Source organism: Hyperolius riggenbachi, chromosome 7, assembly GCF_040937935.1.
Source record: "Hyperolius riggenbachi isolate aHypRig1 chromosome 7, aHypRig1.pri, whole genome shotgun sequence".
Lineage (NCBI taxonomy): Eukaryota > Metazoa > Chordata > Amphibia > Anura > Hyperoliidae > Hyperolius > Hyperolius riggenbachi.
This window is the reverse complement of record NC_090652.1, coordinates 54,981,977-55,001,069: the sequence shown is the minus strand read 5'-3', so window position 1 is coordinate 55,001,069 and position 19,093 is coordinate 54,981,977. Positions and strand designations below refer to the sequence as shown.

At 44.3% G+C, this 19,093-nt stretch overlaps 1 protein-coding gene across 1 annotated transcript in view; it reads left to right on the top strand.

Annotated features, from left to right (window-relative positions):
- The window catches only part of LOC137526017 (uncharacterized), a 198,876-nt gene that overhangs the window by 137,945 nt on the left and 41,838 nt on the right, over positions 1 to 19,093 (top strand). Inside the window, exon 4 of the mRNA XM_068247228.1 lies at positions 5,007 to 5,195. Within this exon, the coding sequence (XP_068103329.1) occupies positions 5,007 to 5,195 (189 nt within the window). The remainder of the gene's footprint in view (positions 1 to 5,006; positions 5,196 to 19,093) is intronic.

The following is a 19,093-nucleotide window of genomic DNA, read 5'->3' as shown; positions in this document are numbered from 1 at the left end:
GGCAGTAAACACAATGCTATATAGTGTGGCTGAGCGGTGTACACAGAGTGGCAGTAAACACAATGCTATATAGTGTGGCTGAGCGAGCGGTGTACTACTGTTCCCAGCAGACACAGAGTGGCAGTAAACACAATGCTATATAGTGTGGCTGAGCCGTGTACACAGAGTGGCAGTAAACACAATGCTATATAGTGTGGCTGAGCCGTGTACACAGAGTGGCAGTAAACACAATGCTATATAGTGTGGCTGAGCCGTGTACACAGAGTGGCAGTAAACACAATGCTATATAGTGTGGCTGAGCCGTGTACACAGAGTGGCAGTAAACACAATGCTATATAGTGTGGCTGAGCCGTGTACACAGAGTGGCAGTAAACACAATGCTATATAGTGTGGCTGAGCGGTGTACACAGAGTGGCAGTAAACACAATGCTATATAGTGTGGCTGAGCGAGCGGTGTACTACTGTTCCCAGCAGACACAGAGTGGCAGTAAACACAATGCTATATAGTGTGGCTGAGCGGTGTACACAGAGTGGCAGTAAACACAATGCTATATAGTGTGGCTGAGCGAGCGGTGTACTACTGTTCCCAGCAGACACAGAGTGGCAGTAAACACAATGCTATATAGTGTGGCTGAGCCGTGTACACAGAGTGGCAGTAAACACAATGCTATATAGTGTGGCTGAGCCGTGTACACAGAGTGGCAGTAAACACAATGCTATATAGTGTGGCTGAGCCGTGTATACAGAGTGGCAGTAAACACAATGCTATATAGTGTGGCTGAGCCGTGTACACAGATTGGCAGTAAACACAATGCTATATAGTGTGGTTGAGCCGTGTACACAGAGTGGCAGTAAACACAATGCTATATAGTGTGGCTGAGCGGTGTACACAGAGTGGCAGTAAACACAATGCTATATAGGGTGGCTGAGCGAGCGGTGTACTACTGTTCCCAGCAGACACAGAGTGGCAGTAAACACAATGCTATATAGTGTGTCTGAGCGGTGTACACAGAGTGGCAGTAAACACAATGCTATATAGTGTGGCTGAGCGAGCGGTGTACTACTGTTCCCAGCAGACACAGAGTGGCAGTAAACACAATGCTATATAGTGTGGCTGAGCCGTGTACACAGAGTGGCAGTAAACACAATGCTATATAGTGTGGCTGAGCCGTGTACACAGAGTGGCAGTAAACACAATGCTATATAGTGTGGCTGAGCCGTGTACACAGAGTGGCAGTAAACACAATGCTATATAGTGTGGCTGAGCCGTGTACACAGAGTGGCAGTAAACACAATGCTATATAGTGTGGCTGAGCCATGTACACAGAGTGGCAGTAAACACAATGCTATATAGTGTGGCTGAGCGGTGTACACAGAGTGGCAGTAAACACAATGCTATATAGGGTGGCTGAGCGAGCGGTGTACTACTGTTCCCAGCAGACACAGAGTGGCAGTAAACACAATGCTATATAGTGTGGCTGAGCGGTGTACACAGAGTGGCAGTAAACACAATGCTATATAGTGTGGCTGAGCGAGCGGTGTACTACTGTTCCCAGCAGACACAGAGTGGCAGTAAACACAATGCTATATAGTGTGGCTGAGCCGTGTACACAGAGTAGCAGTAAACACAATGCTATATAGTGTGGCTGAGCCGTGTACACAGAGTGGCAGTAAACACAATGCTATATAGTGTGGCTGAGCGAGCGGTGTACTACTGTTCCCAGCAGACACAGAGTGGCAGTAAACACAATGCTATATAGTGTGGCTGAGCGAGCGGTGTACTACTGTTCCCAGCAGACACAGAGTGGCAGTAAACACAATGCTATATAGTGTGGCTGAGCGGTGTACACAGAGTGGCAGTAAACACAATGCTATATAGTGTGGCTGAGCGAGCGGTGTACTACTGTTCCCAGCAGACACAGAGTGGCAGTAAACACAATGCTATATAGTGTGGCTGAGCGGTGTACACAGAGTGGCAGTAAACACAATGCTATATAGTGTGGCGGAGCGAGCGGTGTACTAATGTTCCCAGCAGACACAGAGTGGCAGTAAACACAATGCTATATAGTGTGGCTGAGCTGTGTACACAGAGTGGCAGTAAACACAATGCTATATAGTGTGGCTGAGCCGTGTACACAGAGTGGCAGTAAACACAATGCTATATAGTGTGGCTGAGCGGTGTACACAGAGTGGCAGTAAACACAATGCTATATAGTGTGGCTGAGCGGTGTACACAGAGTGGCAGTAAACACAATGCTATATAGTGTGGCTGAGCGGTGTACACAGAGTGGCAGTAAACACAATGCTATATAGTGTGGCTGAGCAAGCGGTGTACTACTGTTCCCAGCAGACACAGAGTGGCAGTAAACACAATGCTATATAGTGTGGCTGAGCGAGGTGCACAGAGTGGCAGTAAACACAATGCTATATAGTGTGGCTGAGCGAGCGGTGTACTACTGTTTCCAGCAGCGACACAATGACCGGGGGGACCCTGGCTAGCCTGGCTGGAGAGAGAACTACCCTGCCTGCCTACCCAAAACTAAACCCACAGACAAATGGCGGAGATATGACGTGGTTCGGGTATTTATTTACCCGAACCACGTGACCGTTCGGCCAATCAGAGCGCGTTCGGGTCCGAACCACGTGACCCGTTCGGCCAATCAGAGCGCGTTCGGGTCCGAACCACGTGACCCGTTCGGCCAATCACAGCGCTAGCCGAACGTTCAGGGAACGTTCGGCCATGCGCTCTTAGTTCGGCCATGTGGCCGAACGGTTTGGCCGAACACCATCAGGTGTTCAGCCGAACTCGAACATCACCCGAACAGGGTGATGTTCTGCAGAACCCGAACAGTGGCGAACACTGTTCGCCCAACACTAGTCCTGACAGCAAAGCAGCTGCTTGCATGCGGCGGCGTGTGCTTGGTGTGGCTGGGTCTGTTAGTGCACCTGGACAGATGGAGAGCTATGCACGCGCGGGCCTGAATGCAGGACCTTTATACCAGCAGGGGAAGTGTCAGCTGATCAGGAAGGTCAGCTGACTCCTGTAGGACTCATGATTGGCTGAATGGTTCGGGCGGGGCAGCAGAGTCCAGCAACTATATATTCTGCTGCTTAGTCAGTTGCTGGTTGCCTGTCGTTGCAATCGCTGCGTGGTGGCACGCAGACCCTTAGTCAGATCCGAAAGTGTGCCGGGACCAGCTGGAGCTGTAATCCTACACTTGGCTAGATTCTGTTGATGGTCTAGAGTACTGGTTTGATTGTGATTGTTTGTTGTGACTTTCTGCCTGTCTGACTACACTGCCTCTGTCTTCTGATCCTGTACTTTGTTTGTCTGTGAGTTGCCGACTTGGCCTTCCCAACCCTGAGAACTCTCTCTATCGCTAGGAGATAGTTCATGCCTGTATGTGCTGGGCACCTTCTTCACAGGGCCAGCTCTGTATTTGCTGGGCACCTGCTCCCCAGGGCCAGCACTGTATGTGCTGGGCACCTGCTCCACAGGGCCAGCTCTGTATTTACTGGGCACCTGCTCCATAGGGCCAGCTCTGTATTTGCTGGGCACCTGCTCCCCAGGGCCAGCGCTGTATTTGCTGGGCACCTGCTCCACAGGGCCAGCTCTGTATTTACTGCCCCAGGGCCCATCCTGTATTCATTGGGAACCTGCTCCTCAGGTTCCCCAAGCTTGTTACTATTCTTCTGTATTCTGATCTTGTACCTTGTCATTCTGATACCCTGTTGCCGAACCTCTGCTCGCTCTTAGACTCTGCATCTGACTCCTGATTCTGTACCCCAATATTTCTGATACCCTGTTGCCGAACCCTGCTTGTTTATCTCCGCCTCTGCGTTCTGAATCTGTACTGTATTTGTCTGTGTGTTACGACCTGGCTTGCCTGACTTCGAGAACTGACCTTACTGTTAGAGGCAGTTCCCAGATCTGTTAGTGACACTCTCTCCTAGGTGTCACTCACGTTCTGTCCTTCCTACGCTCCGCCTGACTCCTCCCCCGGGAGAGTCCGGGCCTTCGGAAGGAATCTGTATTGCTGCAGTACTTCATGCTGTACGGCACTTGTTTCTGGGGCTTAGTCCTCAAGGTATTACTGTTGCACCAAGCACTTACACTACTCAGGTGTTCAGAGGTTGGCGTTATATCGGATTGTCGGTGATACTGCAGATCGATAGTCGGATATTTTCTGCATTCTCGGTGATGCTGCGGTTCACCGGTAGTCGGACCCTCTCTCTGCTACACCGATTGTGACAGTCAGATATTTAACCACTTGAGGATCGTGGTCTTATACCCCCTAGTGACCAGGCCATTTTTTACTAATAGGGCCACTGCAGTTTTTATGGCCTCGCTGCAGGGCCGTACAACTCGGCACACATGTGATCCCCCCCCCTTTTCTGCCCACCAACAGAGCTTTCTGTTGGTGGGCTCTGCTCCCTGCCAGCGTGTATATATATATATATATATATATATATATATATATATATATATATATATATATATATATATATATATTTTATTTTTTTATTTTTTTTTTTATTTTTTTATTTTTTTTTTTTTAATAAATATTACCATTTTTAAAATTATTTTATTTTAACCCAACCCTTCCTCCCCCCACTAGCCAATGACAGAAATCACTCCTGCATGGTTCAGGGGGACAGCTGTGTCATACTGCTGTCCCCAGTACAGTGATGCCATAAATCACAGCGCTGTACAGTGTTATTAGATTGCGGTTTCAGCGTCTAACAGTCTCCAAGCGGCGATCGCCACTGGGAGGCTGATGATGGAGCGGAGCTCCATCATTCCAGCTGGTATGCACATCGGTGCACAAGATCCCCTGCTTTCTCCGCCCCTAGGTGTGGAGTGATCCTGGGACTGCCGCCGCGTTTATGCCAAGTGGCGTGGAGCAGTCGGCAAGCAGATAAACCTGTAATAGTCATTTCAACCAGTACAAAAGACCAAAAGAATCACGTAACTTTTTTAATCACTAACCCTATTTTGCACCCAGGGAAGGACAATGTTGTTGTAGTTGTTGATGATCTGGAGGACAGCAGTGACCAGGAAGAAAAACGGATCATTAAATCTCAGCCCAGTATTAGAGAATATGCACAACAACTGCTTCTCATTTCACGCGCGGATAAGGATGAAGAAAACATTGTGGTGACGAAATTTAAACATATACAACCTTTCAAATCGGGTAGGTGATTTTCTTTTACAAACTTATAAGTGGACTTGAAGTGGTGCAAAAAATTCCAAATTACAATGAGATTGCTTTCCTATTAGCCTTAGTTGCAAAACAGCAAGCTCATGCTGAACCAGAACTCCTAGGAGTGTGTGAGGAGCTACAATGCTATGGAAAACTAAAGTTTGCCTTTTTAGGGTTAGGCATCGGTAGAGGGAGGGTTCTGTGTGGGAGTAAAGTTAAGTTAGGTTACAGTGAAACATCGGTAAAGATTATTGATATTTTACTATCAGAATTAACTAGTAGATTATCAGTAATATTACTGATAATTTATTAGCGGCTATAATATTACCAATAATATATAAGCGGCAGAAAAAACGTTTATATTTTCATTTTTCACCCTTTCTAATTTTCACATACATCCCACAGATATAAAACACCAGTGATGATTGTAATCAGCTAATTACGATTACGCAAAATTTTGCATACTTTTTCACACTTACACTTATACATAATTACGATTTGTAAATTCAATTGATTTCGTTTAGTGATTCATAATTTCGCCTAAAATTTTGCGTAATTTTATTGACACCAAAATTGCTACATATGCTAAGGAGAATAGTGGGTACAAATCAAAAAAATAATTTTCCAAAAAGACTTTGTAGTTTTTGAGAAAATCAATTTTAAAAATGCAAAGAAAAATGTTTTTTTTAAACTAAAAAATTAGTTTACAACCATTTTTCTTTACATATTTAAAATCGAATTTTTTTCAAAAACTACAAGGTCTTTTTGAAAAAAATATTTTTACTTGTACCCACTATTCTCCTTAACATACTGTATGTAGCAATAGCATGTATAGGGGCTTTACTATTAACCGCTAAAGTCGGCACAAAATGTTGTGAAATTGTGCGAAAATTATGTGAAAAGTTATGCAAAATTATGAAAGATTACTATTGCATACGAAATTAATTACGATTTTACCGGAAATTTTGCATTATGATTACGATGCATAAATGCAAATTTGGATGTGAAGTTTCGCATATGTTAAATTTTGTCCTACCACTCTAAAACACAGGAATTCTTTGGCTTTTTACAGTTAAAATGATACCCCATATTTTATTACTAGCTGAGCATGTGGTGGACCGTTATTCCCAGCCTGCTCATCTGTGGTGATCAGATGTGTTCGCTAGGGCGACCGTTTGGAGGGCATAGTGCGGTACAGATGCATCGCTAGGCAACGGCAGAGCGATACATCTGTAGAGCATTGGGACCCCAAACTTTTGCCCCTGCGATTACATCTGATAGATACAGGCAGCAGTCATAAAAGTTTATAAACAGATAAAGGCATTGCAGGGGTTAACAACGGGTTAATAGGCTAGGCTGGGGTCAAAACTTAACTGGGAATTAAAAAAAAAAAAAAACCTTTTTATTTTACTGAGATCAGGTATTTTTTTTTTTTTTTTTTTACTGTAAGACGTTTTATTCTTTTTGCCTCATTGATTGAAATTATTGTTTCTATTGCTAGCAGCAATCATTCACTTTTCAGGGTTGGTGCACACCGAGCGGCTTTTTGGGCATTTTCAGATCCGCATGCGGCTGCGGATCCGCTTGGTCAATGTATCTCAATGGGGTGGTGCACACCAGAGCGGCAGGCGTTTTGTAGAAACGAATCCTCCCGGGGTGAGGCATTTTTTGGATTTCGGATGCGTTTCTGCCTCCAATGTTAAGTTTAGGAAAAACGCAAAACGCCTGTAAAACCGCTTGATCTAGCGGATTTTGATGCGGATGCATTTTTTAGAAGAATGCGCACTTCTAGGTCAAAGTGCACTTCCTGTGTGGCAGATTTGCATGAGGGATTGTAGACTGTGCAGGAGGAAGATGGCAGCAAGGTGGTTTACCACTGAAAACTTAATCATTAAGATTCAAAACAACCCAGAACTTTATGATAAGTCATTGCCTGGATATAAAGACCACCAAAGGAGTCATGAAATCTGGAACAACATTGCCAAAGATTTCCTGGGTGAAAAATGGGATACTTTGAGCCAAAAGGGCAAGGATTCTAAAAGTAAGTATATTTGTACAGTATGTGTTGTTTTTTTTTTTTAATTCTGCACTTTGCCTACAAGATATCATCACCCCTCCCTTAAAGGACTAATTCACCAATTAGAAGTTTCATTATCACAGGTCTCTGGCAAAGCTGTTCTCTCTATAGCCATCTCTAATTATAAACAGCAGGTACATGCAGAGCCGGATCTTCAACCAGGCAGACTAATCAACTGCTTATGGGCCCATAGTAGGTCAAAAGGGCCCCATAAAGATTTATTGCCTCTGTTCATGTAGTCCTTTAGTAACTCTTTCAGTCTTTAAAAACAAGATCTCTGCAGCAATTCTCTACTACAGAGATAAGAAGTTATACAAGCAGGCACACACAGAGTTAACCCCCTCCCCTTAAATCAGAGCTGTCAGACACCGGCTGGGTGCTGGAATGTGATCTCTTCATACATGAGCCACTGTATGAAGATATCACAGCTAGAGAAATTGGATGTGGCAAAAACATCTGTAGTTAAACTTTTTTTCATAGTAGCATCATCATTTGTTCAAAAGCCTATGACTTCTGTGCGTAATGTTTACATTTAGTTCTGGTCTTTGCTGAACTTATTAGCCTAATTTTATATCCCACAAAAGAGGCACATAAAGATTTATTGTCTGTCTCTGTTCTGTTTATTGTCTCTGTTCAACTCTTTGTCTTTAGATCTCTGCAGCAATGCTCCACTACAGAGATAAGAATTCAGCTTGTAATGTGCACAGTTGGTTTCTGTCATTGCTGAACTTGACCTTAATTTTATCACCCTAGTTAGCCAAAAAATATCTAAAGCTGGCTATGCACACATCGATTTTGAACACTGATTGAATCTTCCAGTAATCTATTTCTCATATACTGTATATCCAATCGATTGGCTTTCAAGCGATATTTTGCTGTTTATCAATCTTTGTGGTATGGGTGCAGGACAGTAGTGGTTGGGGATCGATGGTCCATAACTTTGCTCTGCATTGAGCAGTACAACACTTGAAGCTTGATAGAGTTCTGCTGAAGCCTATCAGAATTAAACTTGCTGTTACAGAGGTTGATCACTAACCAATTGAATGGAATAATGATCAATTGGTTAGACATATTGGGGCATTATTGACATGTGTATGACTAATGAGAATGAGGGAGCGAAACTGACAAATTTGGTCTTGCAGTGAATAAACTCCAATCTTGCTTTACGAGATCCTCACAACCCGAATGCCCGGTACACACCATGCAATTTCCCGTCAGATAGATAGGTCAAATGGATTATTTCTGACAGAACCGATCGTGATCCCTGATTTCCGATCATTTTTCTGATCAATTTTGTATAGAAATGTTTAGAAAATGATCAGAAAAATGATTGGAAATCCATTCGGACTTTTCAGATAATTGATTTAACTCATCTATCTATTGGGAAATAGCATGGTGTGTACAAGACATTACAGTCACATTTGTCACGTGGCAGGCTTAGGCAACAATAAAGAAGTACAAGGGGCCATCACATTTTCGGTGTAAACAATCATGAAGTTGTTGATCTTAAATGTGCCTCGCTGTACTCACTTTTGTTGCCAGTGGTTTACACATTAAAGGACAACTGTAGTAAGAAGTATTTGGAGGCTGCCATATTTATTATCTTTTAAACAATACCAGTTTCCTGGCAGCCCTGCTGATCTATTTGGCTGCAGTAGTGTTTGAATCGCACCAGAAATAAGCATGCAGCTAATGTCAGGTCTGACATTAATGTCACCTGATCTGCTGCATGCTTGTTCAGGGGCAATGGCTAAATATATTCGAGGCAGAGGATCAACAGGATAGCCAAGAAACTGGTATTATTTAAAAGTAAATAAATATGGTAGCCTCCACATACTTTTCGCTACAGTTGTCCTTTAATGGCTGTGTGTTGATGTTATTGCACAGCAAATAACCTTACACTGTTAGAAAAGCTGTACACTGACTGCTCTACAGAGTATCACAGCGTCATATCTTCAGTGCTGTCTGTTCCATGAAAAGATGATATAGAATATTTACAAAAAAGTGAGCGGTGCACTCACTACTGTGAGATGCTGTATGCTGGGGAGACATCTTTTCAACAGTGTGGCGGGGGGGGGGGGGGGGGGGGCTAAATGTATTGCTCTGCTTGGGGCCGTGCATGGTCTTAATCTGGCTCTGGGTACATGTGTGTGTATGTACTCACATGTATTATGAGATAGGGTGCTATTTTACACTTTAGAGTGTAATGAATGATATAGACATACAACAAGGTTTAACAAATGTTTATTTGCACAATAATGATCATAAGGTAATGTAAGTAAATAGCAGCCTGCAACTTTTGAATTTATTAAAGTTATGGCACAAAATAATCTGCTAGTTTGTCTCTGTTTTGAATGGCAGAAATCGGACCACGTAAAGTAGCTGGTGGTAAAGTTTCAAGAGCACTGTTTGAAATATCCCCCTCTTCCTCCTCTATGGTCATGCTATCTAGTGTTCTCACATAATTATGCAAAATACATGTTGCCTTCACAACTGTTATAGCATACTGTGGTTGCATTTTTAGTGCAGTGTGATAAATGCGCCATTTGTTTGCAAGAATTCCGAAAGCACATTCTACTACTTGTCTGGCTTTGGTCAGGCGGTTATTAAAAACAAGTTTTTTTTCTGAGTCATATCTCTTTGTGCATACGGTCTCATAACATGTTCAGACAGTGCAAAAGCCTCATCAGCCACAAACACACAGGGGTAAGGTGGTTCTATAGTGTCAGGCCAGGGGCATGGTGGTGGTAAAGTCATCTGACCCGTGCGAAGCTTCAAGCCAAATCGACTGTGCTGGAATACTGACGAATCATGGGAACTACCGTAAGCGCCAACATCCACATATATAAATTTCAAATTAGGATCCACCACAGCCATGAGCACAAGTGAGAAGAATTTCTTATAATTGTAATACAGACTGCCAGTGAATGCAGGCATAACCAGTCGGACATGTTTCCCATCTACTGCTCCAAGGCAGTTAGGGAAATCATGTTTCTGCCAAAAAAGCTGCATGTTAGCCTCCCACATAGGTACATCAGGAGTTGGCATAAATTCAGGTTGCAGTACTTTCCAGATCAATTTGCAGGTGTCCAAAACTATGTATCGGATTGTACATCTTCCCATGAGGAATTGGTAATGGAGTGCTGCATATGAATGCCCTGTTGCCAGAAATCTGCGAAAGAAAAGAAATAACATGTATGTTTATTTTTATTCCTAGTTGGCCTCCTGCGGACAAGATGGAAGTCGGTCAGAGACAGTTACAAAAAGGAGATCGAAAAGCAATATCATGAATCCAAGAGTGGGTCTGGAAGTTCACAGCGAACAAAATACAAATATTGTGCAGATTAGAATTCCTAAGAAAACATCATGAACCTGTTGAGTAAGTATGGCGTAAATGTTAACCTATTGCAATGTTGTCAAAATTGCCCGCTAGAACAGTGAAGGAAGTAGTAGCCCCAGAATGCAATTAATGAGCGTTTAACGCATCATCTGCCATCAGTCTACCAAATCTATTGGCGGACGTAGCTTAATGTCACCATGAAATAGGTCCTTTTTAAAGTGATTCTTACATGACAGGAATATGGACTGTTCATTACCCAACATACCAGTTGCCTGACAGTCCTGTTGATATGTTTGGCTGCAGTAGTGTCTGCATCACACAACTGTAACACACATCTACCTAAAACATTGCAAGTTTACTCAGTGCAGCTTTGCTCTATGCTTGATCAGGGGCTGTGCCTAAAAGCTATGTACACAAATTCTCTCATAAATAGACAGGCAACTGCTATTGTTTGGCAATGAAAGATGCATAGCATTGTGAGAATATATTTGCTTTGACAACCATGGCCACTATTCCAAAAACTAATTTTGTGCTTTTCCCTTACCAAAGAACTGAAGATAGCCTACCACCAGATCCTGAGGAGGACGAATTAGAGGTTACCCAGCTCACAAACAGTGATTTGGAAGGGGAAAAAAACACTCCACAGGATGGTGACACAGCTACAGTGGATGACATTGACTCTACTACACCAGATCACACACCACACAGCCCACCGAGTAGTCGGACACGCACAACTGTCAGGTGTAGTAGAGGTGTGAGGCTAGCTACACAAGGCAGGAGAATAGGAAGAGGTATGAGCAGGGCTGAATACGGCCAGAAGCTGATTAGTTCAATAGAAAAGGCTGTGGATCATATGGAGAAGCGAGAGGATGAAATGAAACAACTAAAAGAGCCATGCACACAGTATCTTTTAAGTTTGGTGCCATTTTTACAAAAAGTGCCACCTGATAAGCAATGGGCAGCCAGACATGCCATCTCTGGGACACTGGGGAGATTTTTAGTACCTGACAGCCGTGCAGATGACAACTTGTTGCACCAACCACACCTGCCTGCTTCCAGTCAACAATATAATGCATACCCACAACTCTCTTACCATACGCAACATAGTTATGACCCACCGCATTACCCACCAATGCATATGCCAAACATGCCATATGGTCAACAGCCTCATTACTCTATGCCTCCACCTCAGCGCCCTGATCAAGGTCTTAGATTTCATACATCATCTATACAAAGTGACTCTTCAGTGTACATTCATTTAACATCTCACAGCCAGCCACAAACAACTGCTGATTCAGCTACACCTGCTTACAATCATGGCCCTGGTAGTATGTGTGATTTACTATCACAACATGAATAGAATTTTTGTTATTTGCAGTGTTATATTTTGTGTTATGCTCACATTTTGTCCTTATTTTACATTACCTCAATGTTATGAGGAGTCGTTCAGTTGGTGTGATTGCTAGGCGAAAGTTAGTGTCTTGGCATTGAAGGGCATCCTTCAGTTTGGCCAAAAGGACATCAAAACTGGGGAAAAAAAGCATGCTTATGTTCTGATATACTGCTGTTTGTTATATAAACATTTCTCATTTGTGGCATATTTCTTTTGTGAATGAAAACCAAGTATGGCCACCACATGTCCAATATCATATTTGGCCAGAAGAACAAACCATTAAAGCAAAAGATGTGGTTCAAACATTGCTTCATTACTGTGTCCCATATGCTGATTGTTGCCTGACAGTCATATACTTAATTAAGTATGCTCCAGGAGTATGTAAGGTCATAATATGCTCCAAATCTTATGTGTAAACTATGGATATATACTATAGTAGTTACTGGTTTCAGGAAATGAGCTGGAGACCTTATGCATTGAATGTATAACACACCAGGAACAAGTATAACAGTAATTTGTTTAGCTCATGTATACACCTGATTGATTAATGTGTTGTGTTTCAGATTTCAGTCAAACACAGTTAACTAAGGGGCAAAAAGTGCTTCTAATAGCATTCCTCCCCAAAATACTTAGCCCCATGATAAAGATAAGTGACAAGTATTCTTACCTGGACACAGACATTCGGGTGTAGCCAAAAAACTTGTCTGGATGCTGCCTCAAATCTCTATAGAGGGTCCTAAATTGACCATTCCGGCGCCGCTGTTGTAGCATGGGATGCACCCAGTATCTCCTTGTCCTTGGCCTACGTCTCATATATGCTGCTACACAGAGCAATAAGAGCACATCAGGAAACATTTTCAAAAACAAGTAACTCTTCTCTCAAAACCACAGTGTCACCTCTCCTGAACTAACCCACAATGTTGTTAAGGACCCCACCCTTTTTATATTGGTTATTTGACTTCAATTGCTCAATGTGCTTCACATGTGTCATCAATATATCACACTTTAACCCTTTGTTTAAGGTATTTCAACCGCTTTACATGAAAAACGCTAAACGCAAAACGCTAACAAAAACGCACGCAAAAACGCTAGCAAAACGCTTGCAAAACGCGTCATCAAAATAACAACAAGCATTTCAAAAAACGCTAGCGTTTTGCAGATCTGCTAGCGTTTTTTGGTGTGCACCAGGCCTCACATAGGATTGTGCATGTGCAGCCGGCAAAGATTTTTTAATGAGGGACGTAGATTCTATGTTCTGAAAGCTACAGCAGTACTAATTAGGATGTAGAAACGAAAAGCAGTAAATAAAATTACAAATCCTTTAAAAATTATGAACTTAGTCCAAAGCCTACTTTCATCTGTTATCACATCACATTAATAAAAGTGGGCAACAGTTTTGTTCTCTGGTAATCTGTCATTGAAAAGTGGAGAACTGCAGTACCATATTAGCCCAGTAGTGATCAGAAACCCCATTCACTTAAATAGAAAAATTGCAAGAGTTTTACAAGCTTTAACTGCTTTCGGACTTTGCTGATTAACCCCCTTGCCGGTTATCCCGAGCTCAGCTCGGGGTAACCTGCGCAGGAGGATTTCTCAGGCCCCGCTGGGCCGATTTGTATCAAATAAAAAGGAGCACACGCAGCCGGCACTTTGCCAGCCGCGTGTGCTACCTGATCGCCGCTGCAGCGCGGCGATCCGCCGCGTGCAGCGGCGAAAGAGAGTCCCCCCAGCCGCCCGAGCCCAGCGCAGCCGGAACAAACAGTTCCGGCCAGCGCTAAGGGCTGGATCGGAGGCGGCAGACGTCAGGACGTCGGCTGACGTCCATGACGTCACTCCGCTCGTCGCCATGGCGACGAGGAAAGCGAAACAAGGAAGGCCGCTCATTGCGGCCTTCCTTGTTACTGTGCGGATCCGGAGCGCCCTCTAGTGGGCTTTCATGCAGCCAACTTTCAGTTGGCTGCATGAAATAGTTTTTTTTTTTATTAAAAAAAAACCCTCCCGCAGCCTCCCTGGCGATTTTAATAGAACGCCAGGGAGGTTAAAATCTACACCGTTTGGGACCTATTATCCCTGCCACGGTGTAGATTTCAAACTCCACGCCGAACACTACGGCCGATTGCGCCGCTCTGCCGTCGCTGCAGCCCACTCTCCCTGCTGTCGTTATGACAGTAGAGCTCTGTAGCCGGTCTGTGAGCCAGTTATGAGCCAATTTCATTGGCTCCTCAAACTGTGATCACTGTGAGCCAATTACAATGGAGCACAGGTATCACAGAGTCTGAAGCCAATGGAATTGGCTCCTGGACGGCTCATGGAGCTCTGCTGTCATAGCAATGGCAGAGCGAGTGGACTTCAGCGATGGGTAAGCAGCGTGAACGATGAGAGCGGTGGGTCCATACATAGTTTTTATTGACTGTATGCTTCACTGTTTTGATGCAACACACAGATAGCATGTTAAAAAGCGGCAGACAGGAGTATTTGCGTGTTGCAAATTGGCTAAGCTGAATCTAAACACCATAAAAGTAAATGATGAATGAGAGTTTGAAACAAGCCCTGATGTTCTCCTATTTTTACTGGGGCACACAATTATCAATTTATTCTTAAACCTGTAGTTCTGTGCTAAGCTATATGTCTCCCAAAAGGATAGAGTACAGCAGTTCTTTCTCTCCTCTTTAATAGTTCAACCTATAATCCACTCAGTTCAAGCGCAAGTAAGGGCTGATTCACACTGCAAGAGCTTTTTAAGTGCTAGTGATTTGAAAAGCTCTTGCTAATGCATTGCTATGGTTGATTTTGATAAAATCACATTGCTCAAGTGAGAACACACACATAGGATAACATTAGCAAGAGCTCTTGAAATCACAAGTGCTTAGAAAAAGCTCTTGCAGTGTAAACCAGCCCTAATAGAGGAATGCACTTTCAGTAAGGGCCCTTTTCCAATGCAATTATTTAGTATTTTAATATTATTATTATTATTATTATTTAGTAGTATTTATATAGTGCCAACATCTTCCACAGCTCTGTACAAAGTATATTGTCTTGTCACTTAACTGTCCCCCAGAGGGGCTCACAATCTAATCCTTACCATAGTCATAGCCATATATGAGCACAGACCAAATATGATGGCAGCACCCACAGACAGAGCGGCTTCATGCTCCCCACATAGGTGCTCTCTTCTATAAATTTTCTTCCTACTGACCTTCATTGCTTCACAAGCGAAAGCAAGTATCCACCACAATCGCAAGGACCTTTTACAGATTGGATCAAGTAGCACAGGAGATTACTCTAACATGGAATTAATACCAGGGGCGTAACAATAGACCCTGCAAGGGATGCAGCCACAGGGGGGGGGGGGGGGGGGGCAGAAGCCACAGGAGACCCCGTAGTGGGAGAAGTTTCTTTTCCCTGTCCTGAGACACTGACAACTACGGGCACAGAGAGAAAAAAACGTTCTGCTCTCTGCACAATTGTTATAATGACTGCATCTGCTCAGCCACTGATAAGGAATCATACAAAGTTTTAAGGACAAAGATTTGTAGACAATCCCAATTCAGTGTGCAGCAGGGTCTTGTGTACAGTGCACTGTCCCCAGCCTCTCCCCTTCCCAAAAGCTGTGTTCTGTTTGCAGAACCAGTTATGCTCCATCAGAGATGGTCAGAGTGAGTGTAATAAGCTGAGTCTGGGAGCACACTCCTCTTTTGGTTTTCTATATGTGTTTTCTGTACACCATGAGTGTCTGTATGTGTGCATATATGCAAATTTTTTCACAGGACCTAATGTAATTGATAGAGAAAATGCCTGCAGTGCTTCACTGCTGTCTGTTTTATCTGCATGGGGAAAACATATTCAAGTGTGCACTACTCAATTAAATAACATTGATTCATTATTTACCTGTGCAGAAAGCGAGGGGGAGGGGACCCCATCAAAAGTTTTATAGGGGGGCCCAGTAATTTTTAATTTTGCCTCTGATCAATACCGCAGGAAATTCTCAGGTCACCAGGATAAACATTACTACTGCTATCCTTGGAAAGAGATGAGGCAGAAAGCAAAGCAAGAGGAAAAAAAGAGAGGTAAGTGATCAGGGTTGCTAACTAGACTTAGAGTTACTCCACATAAAACCCCTCTTCCTAGCACACTTCTTGCAAATAGATATCTCCATGTATAAAGCTATGAGATACTGTTGCCTTTTGATATTTTGTGAGACATGGCTGAACCCCTCTATACCAGACGCTGCAGTTAAGCTTGAAAGTTGTACGCGTCACCATGCTGATAAAACACATGATTCTGGCAAGAAATACGGTGGAGGACTATGTGTCTATATCAATAATGCTTGGTGCACTAATGTAACTAGTGTTGGGCGAACATCTAGATGTTCGGGTTCGGGCAGAACAGGCCGAACATGGCCGCGATGTTCGGGTGTTCGACCCGAACTCCGAACATAATGGAAGTCAATGGGGACCCGAACTTTTGTGCTTTGTAAAGCCTCCTTACATGCTACATACCCCAAATTTACAGGGTATGTGCACCTTGGGAGTGGGTACAAGAGGAAAAAAAATTTAGCAAAAAGAGCTTATAGTTTTTGAGAAAATTGATTGTAAAGTTTCAAAGGAAAAATTGTCTTTTAAATGCTGAAAATGTCATGTTTCTTTGCACAGGTAACATGGTTTTTACCGCCAGGCAGTCATAAATGTAATAAAGAGAAGAGGTTCCATAAACAGGGACCGGTAACGCTAACCCAGCAGCAGCAGCAGCACACGTGATGGAACAGGAGAAGGCGCAGGAGGAGAAGGCCACGCTTTTTGAGACACAAAAACCCAGGCCTTGCATGAGGACAAGAAGCGTGCGGATAGCATGCTTTTTATCGCCATGCAGTCATAAATGTAATAAAGATAAGAGGTTCAATAAACAGGGACCGGTAACGCTAACCCAGCAGCAGCAGCAGCACACGTGATGGAACAGGAGGAGGCGCAGGAGGAGAAGGCCACGCTTTTTGAGACACAACAACCCAGGCCTTGCATGAGGACAAGAAGCGTGCGGATATAGCAGCAATGCTTTTTGCCGCCATGCAGTCATAAATGTAATAAAGAGAAGAGGTTCCATAAACAGGGACCGGTAACGCTAACCCAGCAGCAGCACAGAGCACACGTGACGGAACAGGAGGAGGCGCAGGAGGAGAAGGCCACACTTTGAGACACAACAACCCAGGCCTTGCATGAGGACAAGAAGCGTGCGGATAGCATGCTTTTTACCGCCATGCAGTCATAAATGTAATAAAGATAAGAGGTTCAATAAACAGGGACCGGTAACGCTAACCCAGCAGCAGCAGCAGCACAGAGCACACGTGATGGAACAGGAGGAGGCGCAGGAGGAGAAGGCTACGCTTTGAGACACAACAACCCAGGCCTTGCATGAGGACAAGAAGCGTGCGGATATAGCAATGCTTTTTGCCGCCATGCAGTCATAAATGTAATACAGATGAGAGGTTCAATAAACAGAGACTGGAAACGCTAACCCAGCAGCAGCACACATAATGGAACAGGAGGAGGCGCAGGAGGAGAAGGCCACGCTTTTTGAGACGCAACCCAGGCCTTGCATGAGGACAAAAAGCGTGCGGATATAGCAATGCTTTTTGCCGCCATGCAGTCATAAATGTAATACAGATGAGAGGTTCCATAAACAGGGACCGGAAACGCTAACCCAGCAGCAGCAGCACACGTGATGGAACAGGAGCAGGCGCAGGAGGAGAAGGCCATGCTTTTTGAGACACAACAACCCAGGCCTTGCATGAGGACAAAAAGCGTGCGGATATAGCAGCAATGCTTTTTGCCGCCATGCAGTCATAAATGTAATACAGATGAGAGGTTCAATAAACAGGGACCGGAAACGCTAAACCATCCCAGATGTTCATTGGTCATGTTACTTGGTTGGGGTCCTGGAGTGTTGCGTAGTCGTTTCCAATCCAGGATTGATTCATTTTAATTTGAGTCAGACGGTCTGCATTTTCTGTGGAGAGGCGGATACGCCGATCTGTGACGATGCCTCCGGCAGCACTGAAACAGCGTTCCGACATAACGCTGGCTGCCGGGCAAGCCAGCACCTCTATTGCGTACATTGCCAGTTCGTGCCAGGTGTCTAGCTTCGATACCCAATAGTTGAAGGGTGCAGATGGATTGTTAGACACAGCTACGCCATCTGACATGTAGTCCTTGACCATCTTCTCCAGGCGATCGGTGTTGGAGGTGGATCTGCACGCTTGCTGTTCTGTGGGCTGCTGCTGCATGGGTGTCAGAAAATTTTCCCACTCCAAGGACACTGCCGATACCATTCCCTTTTGGGCACTAGCTGCGGCTTGTGTTGTTTGCTGCCCTCCTGGTCGTCCTGGGTTTGCGGAAGTCAGTCTGTCGGCGTACAACTGGCTAGAGGAGGGGGAGGATGTCAATCTCCTCTCTAAAGTCTCCACAAGGGCCTGCTGGTATTCTTCCATTTTGACCTGTCTGACTCTTCAAGCAGTTTTGGAACATTGTGTTTGTACCGTGGATCCAGAAGGGTATATAAACCCAGTAATTGGTGTTGTCCCGAATGCGCACAATGCGTGGGTCGCGTTCAATGCAGTTTAGCATGAATTGAGCCATGTGTGCCAGAGTCCTACCAGAATCCTCATCATCCTCTTGTGAGCGTTGTGATAGTTGTTGTGATGCATCATAGTCGTCACCTTCTTCCTGGTCTGCTTCTGCTGACCATTCGCGCTGAATTGTGGAAGTCCAACGTGCACCGCTCTGGCCCTCGTCAGTGGTGGCAGGAAATTCCTGCTCCAACTCCAGCTGTTCCTCCTCCTCTTCTTCATCATGTGTCAGCTTAGCCAACCTTAAAGCGCGAATGAGATTACTCCCATTATCACACACAACCATGGCCGGTTTCAGGTCCAGCGGTGCCAGCCACAAATCCATCTGTTCCTTTATTCCCCTCCAAATTTCCTCCCCTGTGTGCTGCTTATCCCCAAGGCAGATCAGCTTCAGCAACGCTTGCTGACGCATGCCAACAGCTGTGCTGCACTGCTTCCACGATCCTACTGCTGCTGGTGC